General features: G+C 36.8%; 1 protein-coding gene across 1 annotated transcript in view; it reads left to right on the forward strand.

Moving 5' to 3' along the window:
- The window catches only part of LOC119836533 (diacylglycerol kinase 1), a 67,440-nt gene that overhangs the window by 24,369 nt on the left and 22,704 nt on the right, over positions 1–20,367 (forward strand). Inside the window, exons 2-5 of the mRNA XM_038361908.1 lie at positions 2,430–2,517; positions 3,974–4,041; positions 17,147–17,220; positions 19,581–19,692. Of these exons, the coding sequence (XP_038217836.1) occupies positions 2,436–2,517; positions 3,974–4,041; positions 17,147–17,220; positions 19,581–19,692 (336 nt within the window). The 5' untranslated portion in view covers positions 2,430–2,435. The remainder of the gene's footprint in view (positions 1–2,429; positions 2,518–3,973; positions 4,042–17,146; positions 17,221–19,580; positions 19,693–20,367) is intronic.

Consider the following 20,367-nt stretch of genomic DNA (forward strand, 5'->3'; position numbering starts at 1 on the left):
TTTCAACATGATCGGTTTAGTCGTTATTGAGTTATAAATAGTGTAACTAACACGACTTTCTTTTATATATATAGATTACAATGGAGTGATTTTATGAGGTGATTGTTGTATCTGTTAGAAATTAAACGCAAATATCCATATCATTAATATAATCAATTAGTCTGACGGTAGATGACAAAAGACACGGTGATTCTCAAACGCAAGCGCACGCCTAGAAGTCTCGAGCAAAAGTGACACGCGCGCGCCACCGCCCAGCTCGGTAGCTTCACTCGGTGTTGCCAACACTCGGTGTTGCCAACCTATCTGGCGATAGTTTGTAGACTTGAGAGTGACAGACTTCTTTTTACCACGGTGAAACATCTCTTTATCTTAACATCTCATATTGCATGGTATAAACTTTGATCCCCTATTTCGTCCCCTTGGGGTTGTCATTTTATAATTTTTTTGAAGTGAAATTTCTTTAGAATCGTTGTGATTTCAAAGCTGATGCAAACGACAGGTAAGAGATACATATACAAAAATGTGCAGAATGTTGCCGGCAAAGAATGGGACAGAAATATACATACTATTTTATATATATTCATCTCATTCTTTTGTAGATTTACTGAAGTTTTACTTCTATAGTGTGTGAATCGCACACACACCTTTTTCTCATCCGATGCCTACTTCCAAGTGGTTATCAAAATATCTAATTTCAAACAGATTCTAGTCATTTGGGCTGTGTGATGATAGGTAAGACAATTAGTTACCTAATTACAAAAAAATTTCACAATAATATATTATATAGTTATCATAAAAAACATCTATAGCGCGATCTAGCGTTACAAAAGCGACAATAACACTGAAGAACCTCATGATCTTGCACTGGATATACGATATTTCCCTCTTAGTACTACATCAGTGTCAGGGGGATAGCTATTTATCTCAGCTTTGTTGACAATATCGACACTGACACGGTTTTTAATTACTAATAAAATTCTTCGACTCTCTCGTCTGAGATGTTTTATGAAACGACTAGCTGCGCCCCGCAGTTTCATCCGTGTTAGTCCGTATCCCGTAGGAATATCGGGAAAATATTCCAGTTGTCAAGCTGTCTATGTACCAAATTTCATTTCAATCGGTTCAGTAGATTTTGCGTGAAAGAGTAACAAACACACACACATCCTTACAAACTTTCGCATTTATAATATTAGTAGGAGTAGGATAGGATAGTAGGACGTTACCCAAAAAGGAGGTATTTGATTTTTTTCATATATAACTGGAGACTAATTATTATAACTGGATAATACTAATTATATATAACTGGAGACTAACTGGAGACTAACATATATAACTGGACCGATAATTCCGCGGGTTTTCAACCGTGTTTCTTTTAGTGTTTGTTAGGAAATTATTGTCATTACGTCTCGTTTTAGAATCTGGTGTATTTCCTCCCCCAGGGGCGTCGTTGAATTTTTTAGTTGATAATGTTAGTAAGAAGAGCAAATAGTTATTCATATTGTTTGCCACATTGTTTTATGTTAATAACCAATGCTATATAAAGTCTAAACTAGCTGTGACCCGCGGTTGAAACCGCGTAAGTCCGTATCCCGTAGGAATATCGGTATAAAAAGTGCCTATGTGTTATTTCAGTTGTCCAGCTATCTACGAAGCAAATTTCATTGCAATCGGTTCAGTAGTTTTTGCGTGAAAGAGTAATAGACGCACACATATGCATCCATCCTCACAAACTTTCGCACTTATAGTATATTCACCAATAGATGTCGGGAAAAAAAAACACGAATATGACATTTTCTAAAAAAGATTCCTAGCTAGGTCGATTTATCGCCCCCGAAACCCCCTAAAATATACTAAATCAATATATACTAAATTTCATGAAAATCGTTGGAGCCGATTCCGAGATTCCAATTATATATACAAGAATTGCTCGTTTAAAGATATAAGATAAACAAATTAGATAACTTTTACTTAATACAAAAACAGATGAACTGCTTTTACAATTTCATGCATTTGTCTTTGCTTAATAATTAGGTATAAACACAAAAAATCCGTTCTTCTAGCGAAAATATAATATACTACCTGCGCCCCGCGGTTTCACCCGCGTAAGTGCGTATCCCGTAGGAATATCGGGATAAAAAGTTGCCTATATGTTATTGCTATAGCTGTCTACGTACCAAATTTCATTGCAATCGGTTGAGTAGTCTTTGCGTGAAAGAGCAACAAACACACACATATCCGTAGAAACTTTCGCATTTATAATATTAGTACGAAGTAGGATAAATATACACAAACAATACACGCAGACGAATACAGACTTCCTATTTTTCAAAATCCGTTAAAAATTTGATCTCACAAGCAATGTGTACCCAGGCGGAGTCAAAACGATCAGTTAGTCTAGACATACGAGTATAGAGGTGGCTTGCTTTCAGGTTGTGATGCCGAACGAAGCAGGCAGCGGGTTCCAGTGGGACAAGTTATCCCCAGCCGAGTTCCAACAGCTGCAAGAGCTTACTTCTTGTGAGTATTTCTTATACTATATGCGGCAATTGAGCTGGTGGTTCGCCTGATGGTACGCGATCACCACCGCCTATGAACATTCGCAGAGGCATATCTCTGCGCTGCCGGTTTCTAATAGGAGAGGTATTTTTTTTATGTCACAGTCGGCAATGGAGCTAGTGGGATGCCTGATGGTGAGCGCTACCACCGCCCATGAACATTTGTAGAGGAGCGAAGTCGATTACAGACCTTACGCCTCTACAAATGTATTGCCGACTTTAAATTGGGAAGGGATTAAGAAAGGATTGGCGAGAGGAATGAAGGGAAGGACTGGGAAGGGGAAGGAAAAGGATGTAGGCCTCCGTTAGTATGGGTTCCATTGGTTGGGTCGGACATTGAATAAACAACGTACGAACACCAACGCACAATCCCTCCGAATGCGCCCCGCCAAGCAAGGCGATGTTTTATGATATGGATTCGACATCTAAACAAGTTGTGTCAGGAAAAGTGAATGCTATATGAAATTTACTTAAATATTGAACCAGAAGTTGTATTTAACACTATCTACACTGATATTATAAAGAGGAAACTTTTATGTTTTTGTTTTGTAACGTTTTCACGCAAAAACGGAGGCCTGTTTCCTTCTCCTAGCCCTTCCCAGTCCATTCCTTCTTTCCATTCATCAATCCTTTCCTCATATCTTATCCTTTAAAAGCGGGCAGTTCATGGTCAATGGTGATCGTTTACCATCAGGCGAACCACCAGCTCAGTTGCCCGCTATGACGTAACTTATGGGCCGATTCAAAAACACTTTCACAATTGGAAAGATACAACTTTACTGAGTGGCCTATAAATGTACCACACATGAAGCCGGGCCGAACGGCTAGTGTAAAACGCACAATTTTCCATCCTATTTTCGGTATAAATCCGTTATTTAATTATTCAAAACGAACACAATAAACAAACAAATAACATGGTATGCGATAATTCGATAAAAACAACATGTGTGGTAGAATTAAGGACAATAAAAACCAATTAGGGATATTGGGATCCACTACTTGATTATATTGGCGCTGAAAATAGATCGAGGGTAAAGGTTATGTACTAGTTTCACACCCTGAGTCCGTTCGGATTTCCTGCTATAATATTAAATTAAAATAAAAAAATCCCCGATCCCATTTGTTGTTGCTGATCTTGAATTTGAAATTTGACGTAATATTTTTCATTTGATATACCTACCTATATATGTCGGTGTATAAATTATCGAATCTGACATATCGAAGGAAACTGGTTGTCAAATGAACATATAGATTGTAGACAATCGTCCTGAATCGCGCAAGCGAAAATTTTTCAAACCTTAAGTATATATACCACTTTTCGACAACATAATTACCGGCACCGTAGGGGCTGGTCAAGGATCCTACCATTACCGATACTACTAAAACAAATAACAGGCTATATTACTGTTCTGTTACAGATTCAAACAGGAAACTTCAAGATGTCCTCAACGAGTTATGTGAAGTTAGAAAACAGAATCCTGATGGGGTAAGCTTACTTCCTAGTATTATTATAACGCGAAAGTATGTAAGTATGGATGGATGTTTGTAACTCTTTCAATCGAGAACAGCTATATATCTATATGGAATTTGGTATAGACTATAGTCGTTTTTGTTATCCGGGTACCAAGCGGGTGACGCCGTGGGCTACAGTTATGTTATAAATATGGAAGCGTGTTCGTTTGTACTTCTTTCACGTCGCACCGGATCGGTTTTATGGCTTGATTTTTGAGCCTGGAGATAGTCAGGAGGCTAGAGAATGATAAAGCCTACGTTTTAACGCGGTGAAATATCTAATTTTCATAATAATTAGAAACGCAAACGCCGCGAGCATAAAGCAGTATGCATTCAAATATTTATTTCGTTCCCACATATTTTAATTTAAGAAAGAGTTTACAGTTAATATCGTATCATACAAGTACCACGCAAACAAACCGCGGACGTAAACTAATTAAATACAGGTTAAACTCATCGATTTTCATTGAAAAGTACTCAATTATAATAGCTTAACATGTAAAGGGTTTATTGGAAATTAATTAACTTACGAATAATAAAGCCTGCACTAATTTTGAAGTTCTTTTACTGTCCAATTAAAAGTTGTTAAGGGTCCCGGAGAGGTTAAAGGGGACAGTTTCGGATAACTTCTTTGCTAATTGAATTTCAACCTAATTTATTGTGTATTAGCTTTTGCCCGCGGCTTCGCATGCGTTAATATCGGAGTAATTTAATAGATGTTATCGTACTAATATTATAAATGCGAAAGTTTGTAAGGATGTGTCTGCGTTTGTTGCTCTTTCACGAAAAAACTACTGAACCGATTGCAAAAAAATTTGGTACGTAGACAGCTGGACAACTGGAATAACATAAAGGGTACTTTTTAGCCCGATATTCCTACAGGATACAGACTTACGCGGGTGAAACCGCGGGGCGCAGCTAGTTATATGTATATAAACCTTCCTCTTGAATCACTCTATCTATTAAAAAAGCCCCATCAAAATCCTTTGCGTAGCTTTAAAGATTTAAGCATTCATAGGGACATAGGGATGGATAATGTGACTTTTTTATACTATGTAGTGATGTTGCAGGCATAGGTATTTTGTAGAAACTGCTTTCCGAACCGGTGGTAAATGGTAAAAAAAAATTATGACCAAAAATGCTTCTGAGGGAGTTTTAGTTGAATGAATGTGTCGATGAAACACTTGTCATTATAAATGCGAACTTTGTTAGTATGGATGGATGTATGGATGTTTGTAACGCTTTCACACGATAATAGCTATCGTATTCTTATGAAATTTGGTACAGATATACATTATAATTCAGCTACTGGTACCACACCAGTGACGTCGCAGGTTATAGCTAGTTATGATTTATTTACTTATTTAATACTAGCTGCGCCTCGCGGTTTCACGCGCGTAAGTCCGTAGGAATATCGGGCTAAAAAGTACCCTATATGTCATTCCAGTTGTCCAGCTATCTACGTACCAAATTTTATTGCAATCGGTTCAGTAGATTTTGCGTGAAAGAGCAACAAACACACACATCCGTACAAACTTTCGCATTTATAATATTATTAGTAGGATTATGGAATAAAACAACAAATACGCTATCCACATATCATGTTAAATTTAAACAATTTCAAAAGAGTCTCGGAGATCTACGGAGTTTCTTGCCGACTCTTTTCTATATAAACTTCTTTCCGAGCCAGTGGTTTTCAGTTTTCTTTCGTATTTATTATTGTAGTTGTGTTTTCTTTTGTTTTCAATGTGAATGTGTGTTTTAAGATGGATTAAAAGTTTTCAAATGAAGTGGTTATAAATAGAAATAAATAAATGCTTATTATTTTCTTGTGTTTGATTTTACGCAAGTATTATACATTTAGAAATTAAAAACTTTTTAACGGATTTTAAACGCGATTTATTCATTATATTATGACCCGACGTTTCGAACACTTTACAGCGAGCGTGGTCCTCTCACAGTCTCCCCGTGACCGTCCCCCGAAACGTCGGGTTCATAATATAATAATGAATAAATCACGTTTAAAATCCGTTAAAAAGTTTTCAATTTCTAAATAATTGCTTGTTTGTTTTACGAGTGAGCGAGTTAACACGATTAGATTTTCTAGTCCGACGATATGACAAATCGATTGTTTGTCCCATACCCCATTGGGGACGAATCGGAAAGTAGAGCAGAGGACAAATAGAGATTAAACTAAACGAGTTTACTTTGTATTGCACGTATTGTTTGAAACACAATATCGGTGTGGGATTGTTTTCCTTATTGGGACGAATATTGTCTCTGGGGTATGGGGTGGTTCGTAGTGGGATGTATGCCAAGTGTTTTTCCTACCAACCTACTAGTCCTACTATCCTACTTTCCTACTAATATTATAAATGCGAAAATTGTAAGTATTTGTGTGCGTTTGTTGCTCTTTCATGCAAAAACTACAAAACCGATTGCAATGAAATTTGGTACGAAGATAGCTGGACAACTGGAATTACACATAGGCAACTTTTTATCCCGATATTCCTAGGGGATATAGACTTACGCGGGTGAAAACGCGGGGCGCAGCTAGTGAAATTATATCTAGAAATCAAATTGAAAGAATTTAGAAATTAATGACTTTTAAACGGATTTAAACGCGATTTATTCATTGTTTTATTAACCCGAAGTTTCGAACACTTTACAGCCAGCATGCTTAAAATCCGTTTAAAAGTCTTTATATTCTAAATGTGTCATACTCGGGTGAAAGAATTTTTAAAATCGTTCCGGTAGTTTTTGAGTTAATGCATTACAAACAAACAAAAATACAAATTCTTCCTCTTTATAATATTAGTATAGATGTAGACAAACCACTTATTTCAAAGCACAGGTGCTAAGATGCACGTTGCAGCATCCGGGAAATCAAGTGATGAGTTAAGAAACCTGTGGTAGGAACATTATCTCTTCCTGCTTTGAACTTAGCTTAACTTATGTAATAAGTTGGGTAACTTGAAACATAATGCTAATAAAGATATTGAATATTATATCCTAATTGTAAGTATAAACGCGAAAGTTTGTAAGTATCGATGGATGGATATTTGTAACTCTTTCACGTAAAAACTACTGAATGGATTTTAATGAAATTTTACAATAATATAGCGATCAGAATAAGACATGAGCTATATAAACATTTGTTCGTTATATAAACATTTGTTCGTCTGCGTGTGAAACCGCGTTAACATACAGGTGAAGCTACAAAAGCGTAAAAAAAAACAAAAAATCACGTCGGTATGTATGCTTAGATATATAAAACTACGCAACGGATTGAAGCGTTTTTGTTATTAGATAGAGTGATTCAAGAGTAAGATTACCGGAGGCCCATATCCTCTTCCTTACCCTTCCCAGTCCTATCCTTTATTCCTTTCGCCAATCCTTTAATCCCTGCCCAATTTAAAATCTGCAATCCATTTGTAGAGGCGTAAGGTCTGCAATGGACCGTACTCCTCTCCAAATGTTCATGGGCGGTGGTAGCGCTTACCATCAGGCATTCCATCAGCTCCATTGCCGACTGTGACATAAAAAAGGATAATTTATAGACTAGCTTCTGCCCGCGACTTCGTCCGCGTGGTATAATTACTTTGGGCTAACGCTATCGCACCGCACGCAGCGGAAGCTCTCAATAGGAAAAAAAATCCCCCGATTTTATAACATTTTTAATTTTTACTCCACTCCTATTCGTCTTAGCGTGATGATATATAACCTACTAGCTGCGCCTCGCGGTTTCACCCGCGTAAGTCCGTATCCCGTAGGAATATCGGGATAGAAAGTTGCCTATATGTTATTCCAGTTGTTCAGCTGTCTACGTACCAAATTTCATTGCGATTACTTCAGTAGTTTTTGCGTGAAAGAGCAACAAACACACACACATACTTTCAAACTTTCGCATTTATAATATTAGTAGGACTAGTAGGATAGGCTTCCTCAATAAATAGGCTACCTAACATTGAGATATTTAAACCGGACCAGTTCCTGAGATTAGCGCGTTCAAACAAACTCTACAACTTTATAGTATTAAAATATAGGTCGCATAATCGCATACGTGCGAAGCCGGGGTGGGTCGCTAGTGAATCGATAAATTCATTCGCGCAACACACTCGACCCTTGAGGCATTTTTATATCATTATGGGGTGACGAGGGTGAAATATTTGGTGTATCTTTTTCGTGAGGTTCGTGGTACAAACGCTTTATTGAATTTACAGATTCTATACCGTATTGAGAGGAATATATAACAGAAGTAATAATTTATGATGAAATTTTATATATTCTTTTAAAATGCTAGCTTTTGCCCGCGGCTTTGCACGCGTTTAATTTGCAGTAGTTTAATAGATGTTATCTTCTTATATATAAAAATCAATTGCTGTTCGTTTGTCTCGCTAAAAGTCGAGAACGGCTGCTCCGATTTTGATACTTTTAGTTTTGATGCATTTATAATAGTCCAGGGAAGGTTTAAAAGGTAAAAAATAGGGATAAATGTCTCACAATTTCAAGAAAGTTTAATTTCTTGAAACACTCTATCTATTAAAAAAAAGGGTGTGTGTGCGATTCACACACGATAGAAGTGAAACTTCAGTAAATCGACAAAAGAATGAGATGAATACATATAAATTATAAAATAGTATGTATATTTCTGTCTCATTCTTTGCCGGCTTCATTCTACATATTTTTGTATTTGTGTCTCTTACCTGTCGTTTTTCCGTTGCATCAGGTTTGAAATCACAACGATTCTAAAGAAGTTTCACTTCAAAAGCCTCATCAAAATCCGTTGCGTAGTTTTAAAGATTTAGGCATACATAGGGACATAGCGTCAGAGAAAGCGACCTTGTCTTATTAGAATAAAATCAAGTTATCAAAAAAATTTTTTGACGTTGTAGGCGGCACCAGATACTGAGTTGGCCCCTTTTGTCAACGGATAAATATCGTTCGTTTTTTATATGTATCTTTTTATGTTGTGAGTTTTTGTGCTGTTGACAATAAATGTTTATTATTATTATATTATTATTATCAATGTCAGGAACTACGGGGCGGATTAAGAGAGTTTTCCCACCGTTTCGGTTCGTATTTGATCACAAACAGTTAGTTATACTAATCCTATCCTACTAATTTGGCATGCAGATTGCCACAGTTACATTGTCATCCGCTAAGAACGGATTTTGACAAATTCTAACCCCAAGGAGAAAAAATTGGGGATGAAAGTTTGTACCATGATAATTTATTTTGACCACGCGGCCGAAGCTGTGGCTAACAACTTGTTGTAATCGAATACTGAAAGAATTTTTCAAATCGGACCAGTAGTTTCTGAGATAAGTGCGTTCAAACAAACAAATTAACCAACTCTTCAGCTTTATAATATTAGTATAGATTAGTTCCTCCTTAATGACTAGCAATCATTTCAAATTACCCGCATACAAGTAAATAACAACACACACACACACACAAGAACAGTTTTGTTTGCACCAACAAATATGGAATATCATCAACTCATAAGTTTATGAGATAAAATTAGATACTGCATTATCTTACCATTTATACCATTAGGTTCTTATCAGTACAAACACTCTAATACGTCATCATAATCCCTATCTGACACAAATATCTGTGACGTCACTGACCACGCGAAATTAAACTGTATCCCGATGGCGCAGAGTCGAAAATCAAACCAGGCATAAAGGTCAACCAATGACGTCATAGATTGCGACGAGATATTTTATACCTTATAGTGATACATATAGAGTCGACTTTGTATGATAGGTCAAGTTGTGACGTCAATAGAAAGAGACGGGAGGTGTGACGTCATTGATTGCATAGGGTTGGGATTTATATTTGGTTCTTGAATAACACTTAAATTACACACATATAGAACACTAGCTGCGCCCCGCGGTTTCAGCCGCGTATGTCTGTATCCCGTAGGAATATCGGGATAAAAAGTTGCCGCGTGAAAGCATAACAAACATCCATACTTACAAACTTTCGCGTTTATAATATTAGTAGAATAATATCTTATCCTACTAATATTACTCTTTCACGCAAAAACAACAGAACCGATTGCAATGAAATTTGGTACGTAGATATCTGGACCACTGGAAGAACATATAGGCAACTCTATATCCCGATATTCTTACGGGATGCGGACTTACGCGGGTGAAACCGTGGGGCGCAGCTAGTTACCAATAATTTCTAAAGGCTGAAAGTAGTTTTTAAGATGCTTTTATTAGCTTCACCTGTATATTTGTATGTAATCGACTCTGACGCGATTTCGACCCACTTTCAACGGACAGATTGAATTCAAACTTTGTACACTTATCAAGGATCGGTGACAATACAATAATGTAAAGAGTCTTATTATCCTGCATAGGATCGCTGGAATTAAATAATTTCCTTGCGTATACTCTGTATAAGAGCAAGTGAGACAATTTAATTGAATCTGTTATTCAAGCAGGTTGTTTTTTATATTTAATTAACCGGATAATGAGATATTTTTATTTATTTATTTAAATAAAGGCTTACCAACTAGATACATAATTTCTTGTTAAAACTATTAAAACATTAAAATATACATCAACACATTAGTACTTATGTATCTAAATTACAGGTAGGCACAGCTTTACCAGCATTTAAAAATAAATAAAATATCCGGTAAAGGATCGCCTGGATTTTTTTACTTATTCTCTGTATAGGTTAGCAAGAGAGACAATTTATGTCACTCTATAATTAATGTACGTTTTTTTATATTAAATATAATCATTTATCCTTAATTTATAAGGAATATAACAACAACTAATGAAATAAAATTCAATTGGCTAAGTAATTGAGTAAAGTTTATTTTATGGCGGAATAGTTAAGACATAAAATCCAATAGCGCTGGTAACAAATGGTGGCCATTATTGCTGTGGGGAACCGGGACGACGGTCCGACATTTTGCTGTGGAGTGACCATGTTTCAAAAAATAACGGACTTGTTGTTTGTTATTTAATTACTCTTCAACAAAGTTGTATAAATAAGGACACTTTAAAAATTACATGGTTAAAAAGGCCTCAACACTTAGAAGTGATTTCTTCCAGGCAACTCGGGCAAAATGTAAACGTAATGAGAACAGATAGACTTAACTTAAGCAAAATAATATAGCCTTTTATTCATATAAACTTAACTTAGAAACAGCAAATTTTTGTGATTGTAGGTATACTTCGGTTTATATTTTGTTAGTTTGTTTCTTTTTCACTTTGTATGTAATTAAGGTAAGTTCATCTGAATAAAAGGCTATATTATTAAACATCTTAACTTACTGCTTAACAATTAATTAAAAACCCGTTCGGTTAAACGAAGATATGGCCTATGTCACATTGAAGCCTCCTTTTTATTTCCCATTAAATTGTTCCGTTGCAAACACACATACATTTTCACATTTTTTAATATTCGTTTGGACTAGAAATTAGTCGAATTGTTTTCCTGTTTAATTGCTATAACTTGTAAAACTTTGAAAATGTATGATGCGATCTAAAAAAATAGTAAAATAGGTTCACAGGAAGCACTCGCTTCGTTACAAAAAAAAAAAAATGGGACTGTCCCAGATTTTAAATAAATTAGAAACACCCTACAAATCACAAGTTACAAGAAGCCCTTATCGTTATCGTAAAGCGGAAGGCCAAAGGAGTCAGATTAGGGCGGTCTGGCTCTAGTGAATTTAACGAAGTTTTCTAGAAAGAGAAACGAAACGAAGTTTTCGTGAAAATCTAGTGAATTAGGCATTTTCTTAAAAGACCTATAAAGGTATTTGCCGATTTTAGCTTCTCCACTCCCACATAAGATCGGCGTGAAACAGAGCGCATTCGCAGAGGGACTTCCTCTGCTCTGTTCATGGGCGGTGGTGATCGCTTACCATCAGGCGAACCACCAGCTCAGCTGCCCGCTATGACATAAAAAACGATTTCGCAGCGGCCCTATGCGACGGTTTATATCCACACATACACGGCCAATAAATATCTATATGGATGCAAAAAAGTTAAAAGTTAATAATATATTGTTAATATGATAATAATATAATGTTGAAATATAATCGCGTTTAATAAAAAATAAAATAAATAAAATGAAAAAATATTTATTGATAACGAAAGCCACACAGAAACAGAAAAATGTAAAAAACATAGTAAATAATTTAAAAACTAGAACAAAAAAAGAAACAAATTAAACACATTAAAACTATCAAAAGGCGCCTCTCAGTATGAAGCTCTCTGCAGCTTTCTTTGCAGACTTTTGAGTCAACTACCAGCACTGATTTTCAGAAACCCCTATTGACAGTCGTTTAAAATCCGTTAAAAAGTTTTTAATTTCTAAATATATATTACTCGCGTAAAATCAAACACAAGAAAATACTAGGCAAAAAAAGTGTTTCTGCAAGAATTCTCGTCAAAGATATTCCCACTTAAATCACTTGAACCATTAGTGAGCTCCGATCGCACAGATAAAAGAACACTTTTCCAAAATTATATTGTTTTCTTCTTTCCACAGATACATATTAACTTATAACACCAATCGACGGTGAATTTAAAAATATACTTTATTTGCTGACGGTACAGTTTATTTACTCATCTGTTAAGCCATCGGCGTACTTTGTATCATCTCCTTCCGCCCCATTAGTGTCGAGTCACTGTTTGCGTGTGCGTACGTAATACGTGCCATTAAAAATGGCATACAACATTGATCATAGTACATATATTGTAATTCGTGCCGGTAATAATGGCATCTACAGTGACAGTACTGGGTAGTAAGTAGCAGGTTCTTAAAAACTGTAATTACATAATTAACGAATTTCATTCTATTTATACGTAACCTAGACGCTCGTCACAGCTTTGCCCGGATTCATCCGGGATTAAATATATATACTTAAAAGAATTACATACTGCCACTCAGAGTCCGGAGGCCCATATCCTTTTCCTTACCCTTCCCAGTCCTTTCCTTTATTCCTATCGCCAATCCTTTCTTAATCCCTTCCCAAAAAGTCGGCAATCCATTTGTAGAGGCGTAAGGTCTGCAAAGGACCTTATGCCTCTACAAATGTTCATAGGCGGTGGTAGCGCTTACCATCAGGCGTCCCACCAGCTCCATTGCCGACTGTAACATAACATAAAAAAAATCCTATCTTACTAATCTTACTAATATTATAAATGCGAAAGTTTGTGAGTATCGATGTATGTTTTTGTTTTTTACTCTTGCACGCAAAAACTAATGAACCGATTGCAATAAAATTTGTTACGTAGACAGCTGGACAATTGGAATAACATATTGGTAACTTTTTATCCCGATATTCCTACGGGATACAGACTTAAGCGGGTGAAACCGCGGAGCGCAGCTAGTAATTTTATATTTTCTCAACTGAATGATTCTCTCAGTTTCGAGATTCTGACAAAATGAGTAATTAAGAAAATCGTCATCATTATTTATAATCAACAATATCTGATGTTTAGATATTAATGCCTTTTTAACGGATTTCAAACTCGATTTATTCATTATATTATTAACCCGACGTTTCGAACACTTTTCGAATATCTGAAACAAAAAATGGCGGCTATAACAAACATATACGCATGTAAATACAACGAATAAAATAATTTGATTTTCAGCATCGATTTCAAATTCCGTCCATTTATATTCATGCGCTGCAGAGTTTGCGTCCAACGCAGTTTGAACCTTATCTGTAGGAGATAGAGTTTATTTTCGGAAAGCTTTCGCACTGACCTAGTGATATTTACATGGCCTGCAAAATAATTATTTAATGAAGCCTCAGAAGGACGCCGATCGATGGAGCTTTATACAAATTTGCAATGTAATGCGAAAATATGTGATATAACTTACTAATAACATACAAAATTGTGTTTGTTTTAACATGCTTTTTTCATTTGGGGAGCTGGAGGCCCGTCCCTTTTTCTCACCCTTCCCAGTCCATTCCTTCTTTTCCAGTCCCTAACCCCATAAAAGCGGGCAGTCGCGGAGGCACTACATATGGGAATGTTTATAGGTGGTGGTGATCGCTTACCCTCAGGCCAACCACCAGCTCAGATGCCCTCCCTGCCATAAAAAAAGAGCTTCGTTACTTCACCTGTATGTTTGTATGGAACTGATTGCTTTAGACTCGATTTTGACCCACATTAAACAGGCAAATATAATTCAAACTTTGTACGCTATCAAGGATCGATGACAGTATAATACAGACGAACATATTATTTCTTCATTTCAAATTGATTTTTTTGGGTCATAGCGGGAATCTGAGCTGGTGGTTCACCTTATGGTTGCGATCACCAACGCCCATGAACATTCGCAAATGTAGTGCCTATGTGAATATGCTGTCCGCTTTCAGGGGAAAGGGAAAAGGAAAGAATTGACAACGGAAAGGGAGGAATGAGAAGGGTGAAGAAAAGCAAACCGTGTGGCTCCCCCACTCACAGTGCTCGAATCCCACATAAAAAATGTTTTATAAGCTTCCATAAATCGAACCCAGGAACTTACCAATAATCTATAACCACTCTACCAAGGATGAAATAAACACAAAATTGGTTATGTTACGCTCTGAAAACATTATTCTCCTTTGTAAAGTCGCGTATATATTCCTCCCTAACAGCTAATACATAAACATATTATGCTATGAATACCAATTGGACTTTAAATCGATATTGGTGTCTCTGATGTTTTTTCAACATATACATTAGCAAGTGTTTGCGGAGAATTGAGATGGATCTGATAAATAAGTTTGTTTTGTTTATGTGACGCGATTTTAACCTACGATCACTGAAACAAAGTGGTTCCTCAAACTGTATTTTATTTAGTATTGTTACTCTATAATGCCGTGGGTTTTCAACCAATTGACGTGTCCTTTTGCCATATCGGGCAACTGAGCTGGTGGTTCGCCTGATGGTAAGAGATTTTTTTATGTCATCGTCGGCAGAGCTAGTGGGTCGTCTGATGGTACGCGCTACCACCGCCCATGAACATTACGAAATGCGAAAGATCAATTGCAGACCTTATACCTCTACAAATGGATTCTTCGACTTCAAATTGGCAAGGGATTAAGAATGGATTGACGAGAGGAATAAGTTAAAATTTATAAAAAAAAATTCAACTCGATCAAGTTTTAAAATTAAACCGTTACAATGAAACAAAGAGATAAAATATTGTTTATACAGTGAACTAAATCTTAAATTACCACACGGCAGGCACCAGCATTCAATTAAAAAAAGTATCATCGAAAATTGTTCACCCTATCGATAGTTCTGAGGTAACCGACAAAACTGCCGAAGTGAGAACCTTCTTTCTTCGAAGTCGGTTGAAAATGAAATCATCCTCTATTTATAATAATATCTAAGATAGATGACATGCCAAACGGCTAAAGTTAATTTGAATATTATCTTCTCTAATATATAAAATTCTCGTGTCACAGTTTTCGTTGCCATACTCCTCCGAAACGGCTTGACCGATTTTGATGAAATTTTTTGTGCTTATCCGGTACCTATGAGAATCGGCCAACATCTATTTTTCATCACCCTAAATGATAAGAGTAAGGCAGAACAGCGTATGCCGGGTGCAGCTAGTATTTAATAAAAACACCAATAACGTTTACACGCAAATTCCCTGGTATTCGCCAGGTTTTCACCCAACTACAGCCTCCAAATGATTATACTAAAAAAAGATCGGCCATAATGGCCGTCGTTAGGCGGCGGTTGCTAGGCAACCGAGGATCAGTTTCTCTAAGCGTCACTCCCACGCTTTCGGCGAAATATTTTTACTCGACCTTCGTTGTAAGTAGGTTGAGGTCCTTTGTAGGCTTTGCGTTGTTATTAAATGCTTTCGTTTGTTGATATTGGATGTTGTTTTTATCTCTTAATTGTTTGGGCGTTTAAAATCGTGGAAACGGTATAAATTGATGCTTCTAATTTATCTATATAACATATAGACAACTTTTTATCCCGATATTCCTACGGGATATGGACTTACGCGGGTGAAACCGTGGGACGCAGCTAGTTTTACAATAAAGGAGCGTACCGATACTACATGTTATGTTTTTGAGATTTTTCCACCCCTCTCTTCCTCGGCAACCGTTGGTAGTATATGTAGTACTAGCGGTCCGCCCCGGCTTCGCCCGAGGTACATATATAGCCTATAGCCTTCCTCAATAAATGGGCTATCTAACACTGAAAGAATTTTTCAAATGGGACCAGTAGTTAGAACAAACAAACTCTTCAGCTTTATAATATTAGTATAGATTACATAAAATATAAACACCGTATAATATGTCGCGGTTGTAATTAAAAAGAAATTCATCATCATCATCATCAGCCCATATATGTTCCCACTGCTGGGACACAGGCCTCCTATGAGGGATCAGGCCATAATCCACCACGCTGGCCAAGTGCGGGTTGGCAGATGTCACATGTCGTCGAACTTTTGATTCTTGGACATGCCGGTTTCCTCACGATGTTTTCCTTCACCGTTTTAATCAGTGGTGATGTTATTCACATGTGCAGATAAATTGAAAAATCATTTTATTTCCTGCACGCTCTGCCCGGTCTCGAACCCCGACTTATCGATTTTGAAGTCCGAGGTTCTCACCACTGAGCCACCACTGCTTTAATAAAAAAGAAATTACTACTTATTAACTATTTCATGTGGGATTTCATTGGGCCAGCTCGCATCGGGGAAGTATCACACCCCCACAGAAGACCGGCGTGAAATAGTTGCATGCTACTGTGTTTCATACGGCTAGTGGGAGGCCCAATTCCTTTTCCTCAACCTTCCCGGTCCATTCCTTCCTTCCAATCGTGAATCCTTTCTTCGTCCCTTTCCCCTTAAAGCGGGTAGCGCTTTCGGTAGAAGCAATACCTCTGCGAATGTTCATGGGCGGTGGTGATCGCTTACCATCAGGCGAACCACCAGCTCATTCCACGCTTATAAAAATTCACTTACTAATTATTTTATCACACAACGCGTATTAGTTACGAATTGTAATGTAAATGCTATTTTATTTTAATTCGCTGTTAACATTTTTTAATACAATTAATTGATTGTTACAGGACATCGACTATGAGGGGTTCAAATGGTTTTTGGACACGTTTCTCGAAGTTTCCACGCCAGATGAGTTGTCAAGGTGGGTTTTAGTTAGTTTTATATAGATATTTATATGCAAATCGCAGGATTATTACAAAATAAACGAATATACATACAGTAGAATATAATAACTCATCCCTTGAAGCCGGTATAAAATTTAATACCCTGAAAAAATGATTTTATAATAGAATAAACTTAGATGTCTCACTTGTTCTTATACAGGCGATACGATATTATTTAATCCGTTCGATCCCAATCAGGATAACAAGATGAACTCATGAAATTATTGTGCTGTCACCGATCCTTGATAAGTACAAAGTTTGAATTCAATCTGCCCTGACTCAAATTAAATTAAATCTGTCATGATCGAACTCATTAAGTCGATAACATCCTATTCCTACTATCCTACTAGTCGTACTATCCTACTAATATTATAAATGCGAAAGTTTGTAAGGATGTGTGTATGTTTGTTGGTCTTTCACGCAAAAACTACAGAACCGATTGCAATGAAATTTGGTACGTAGACAGCTGGACAATTGGAATAACATATAGGCAAGTTTTATCCCTATATTCCTACGGGATACGGACTTACGCGGGTGAAACTAGTGCAAACATAATGCACAGGAGAAATTGATACAAAAAAAAATAGTCCATATATACGAATTCAATTTATTACCAGCGAAATATGAGCAATTGAAAACTTTCAATGTTTGCTTCAATATGGTAGAGCAAATAAAGTAAAATCGTTTAATGCATGGAATCTACGCACCAGAGTTATAGTTTACTAGCTGCGCCCCGCGGTTTCACCCGCGTAATTCCCCGTCGTCAACGATCGGTCATAAGACACATTCGACTTACCTTCATTGTAATTATTAAATTGTAACCTTACGTACGCTCGTCTTCTTTCGTATTAAATTTGTATGTTTAACTATGAAATAGTATATATATTTCGCGTAATACTGTCTTGATATATTGTACAAAATTATATTAAAGACATAGTGGGAAGATAGTGTCGTCTAAGATACAGGCTCGGCCTAGTTTAGACGACTAGTGTCCATAGTTTTAAGATGCTTGGTTCAAGAATTCAAGCCACCTATGCAATGTAAGGTATGGTTAAATAAAATTTTTTATTATATTATTATATCAAAGCTTAACAAAACGCAGCGTTATGGGTATGTTATTACTAGCTGCGCCCCGCGGTTTCACCCGTGTAAGTCCGTATACCGTAGGAATATCTGGAGAAAATTGCCTGTGTTATTCTAGTTGTCTGGCTATCTACAAATTTCATTACATACATGGATGTTTGTCCGTCAATCACGCTGAAACTACTGAACGGATTTTGATGAAATTTGATATATAGACAGGCTATGAGCTATCTTTGGTGATAGGATACTTTTTATCCCGATTAAATGCTCCCTAGGGATATAATAGGACTCTTGCTATCCGAGCGGAGTCGGGGCGAGCGTCTAGTAATTTATAATGTAAACGTTGAAGTTTAAAAGAGACTAATGCGCTTACTAATGACATACAACAAAGATGGTGCTACAGTGTAACAAGGATCATCAGGCACGTGGCAAAATTCGAAACGAGTACCGTCATCTTGTCAAAACCTCATTATATGACATTCCATACACTTAAGTGGTCACGCTTCAGCACGAATTGGGCCAGCTCGCACCGGGGAAGTACCACACCCCCACAGAAGACCGACGTGAAATAGCATACTGCTGTGTTTCGTTCGTTGAGTGGGGGAGCCGAGGTCCCATATCCTTTTCCTATCTCTTCTCAATTCAATCCTTTATTCCCGTTGTTAATCCTTTCCTCTTCCCTCACCCCATCAAAGCGGGCACGCTACGGCCCTTCAAGTGTTTACGGGCGACGGTGATCGCTTATCATCAGGCCAACCACCAGCTCATTTGCTGGATCTAGAATAGAATAAAAATAAACGCCTGTAGGATATTACTTATACTATATACTAATATAGACTAATATATAGTTGCCTATATATTAGTCTATATTATTATAGCATAGCTATAGGTAGTGAGTATTTGTTTGACTTTCTGTCACGTCGTAACGGAGCGATTTCATGATTTTTGTATCTAGAGATAATCTGACAGTTATATATGATATAAGCTATCTTTCACGCGATACAACACATGTGAAGCCGCGGCCACCAGCTAGTTTTAATTAATTCATTATCAACCATCAAAATAACACATAAAATGTTTATTCCTCTCGTCAATCCTTTCCACATCCCTTTCCAATTTAAAGTTAGCAATCCGAGGCGTAAGGTCTGCAATTGACCTTACACCTCAAATGTTAATGGGCGGTGGTAGCGCCTACCATCAGGCAACCCACTGCCGACTAAGACATAAAAAAACTCATTCATTCGAAATGTACCAGGCATCTGTTCCTGTCGTTCGTACGGCGGGACAAGAGGCCAGCGCTGCGAGAAATGGCGGCGGCTAGTTCGACCGCCGCCTGCGCAGCTGTCACGGCGCATGGGGATCATCAGGTATTGTACTATATCTTTTATTTTTGTAGCACAATTAGTATGTTAAAATGGAAAAAATCAAAGCATTGCGAAAAAACAAAATGATACTAGAATCGAATTATTTTATTTTTGTATATAATTCAAAATTTCGTTTAATTTATTTTATCCCACATTTAAATACGAGAAATTAAATGAAAGATGCATCGTGCGGTACATTAAATTACTAAACTGAAATTGGAGGCAAGAGTCCAAACTGAGTAGACCTTGTACTATGGATCTCCTATCCTCCACCTCTAGGATACACAACTAATTTCACTATACTTTGCTCGACCAAAGTTCAAAAAATCAAAATTTCCTATTACCAATGAATATATAGTAATTTAGAAATTAAAAACTCTTTGACGGATTTTAAACGCGATTTATTCATTGTAATATTAACCCGACGTTTCGAACAGTTTACAGCGAGCGTGGTCACGGGGAGACTGTAGTTTTAGTTTGCATTAATATCTAAATGTATGATACTCGCGTAAAATCAAACACAAGAAAATATATAGTAATACTCATATTATAGGAGCTATACTCCCCCCCCTCCTCCCTCTCGTTCGATAAAATAGGCTTCACATACATACCTAGTCTTGCCATAAATATTGTAATAAAGAAAAAAGAAAATTGTTAACTGCAAATAACATTTATTAC

Source organism: Zerene cesonia, chromosome 24 (genome assembly GCF_012273895.1).
Source record: "Zerene cesonia ecotype Mississippi chromosome 24, Zerene_cesonia_1.1, whole genome shotgun sequence".
NCBI lineage: Eukaryota > Metazoa > Arthropoda > Insecta > Lepidoptera > Pieridae > Zerene > Zerene cesonia.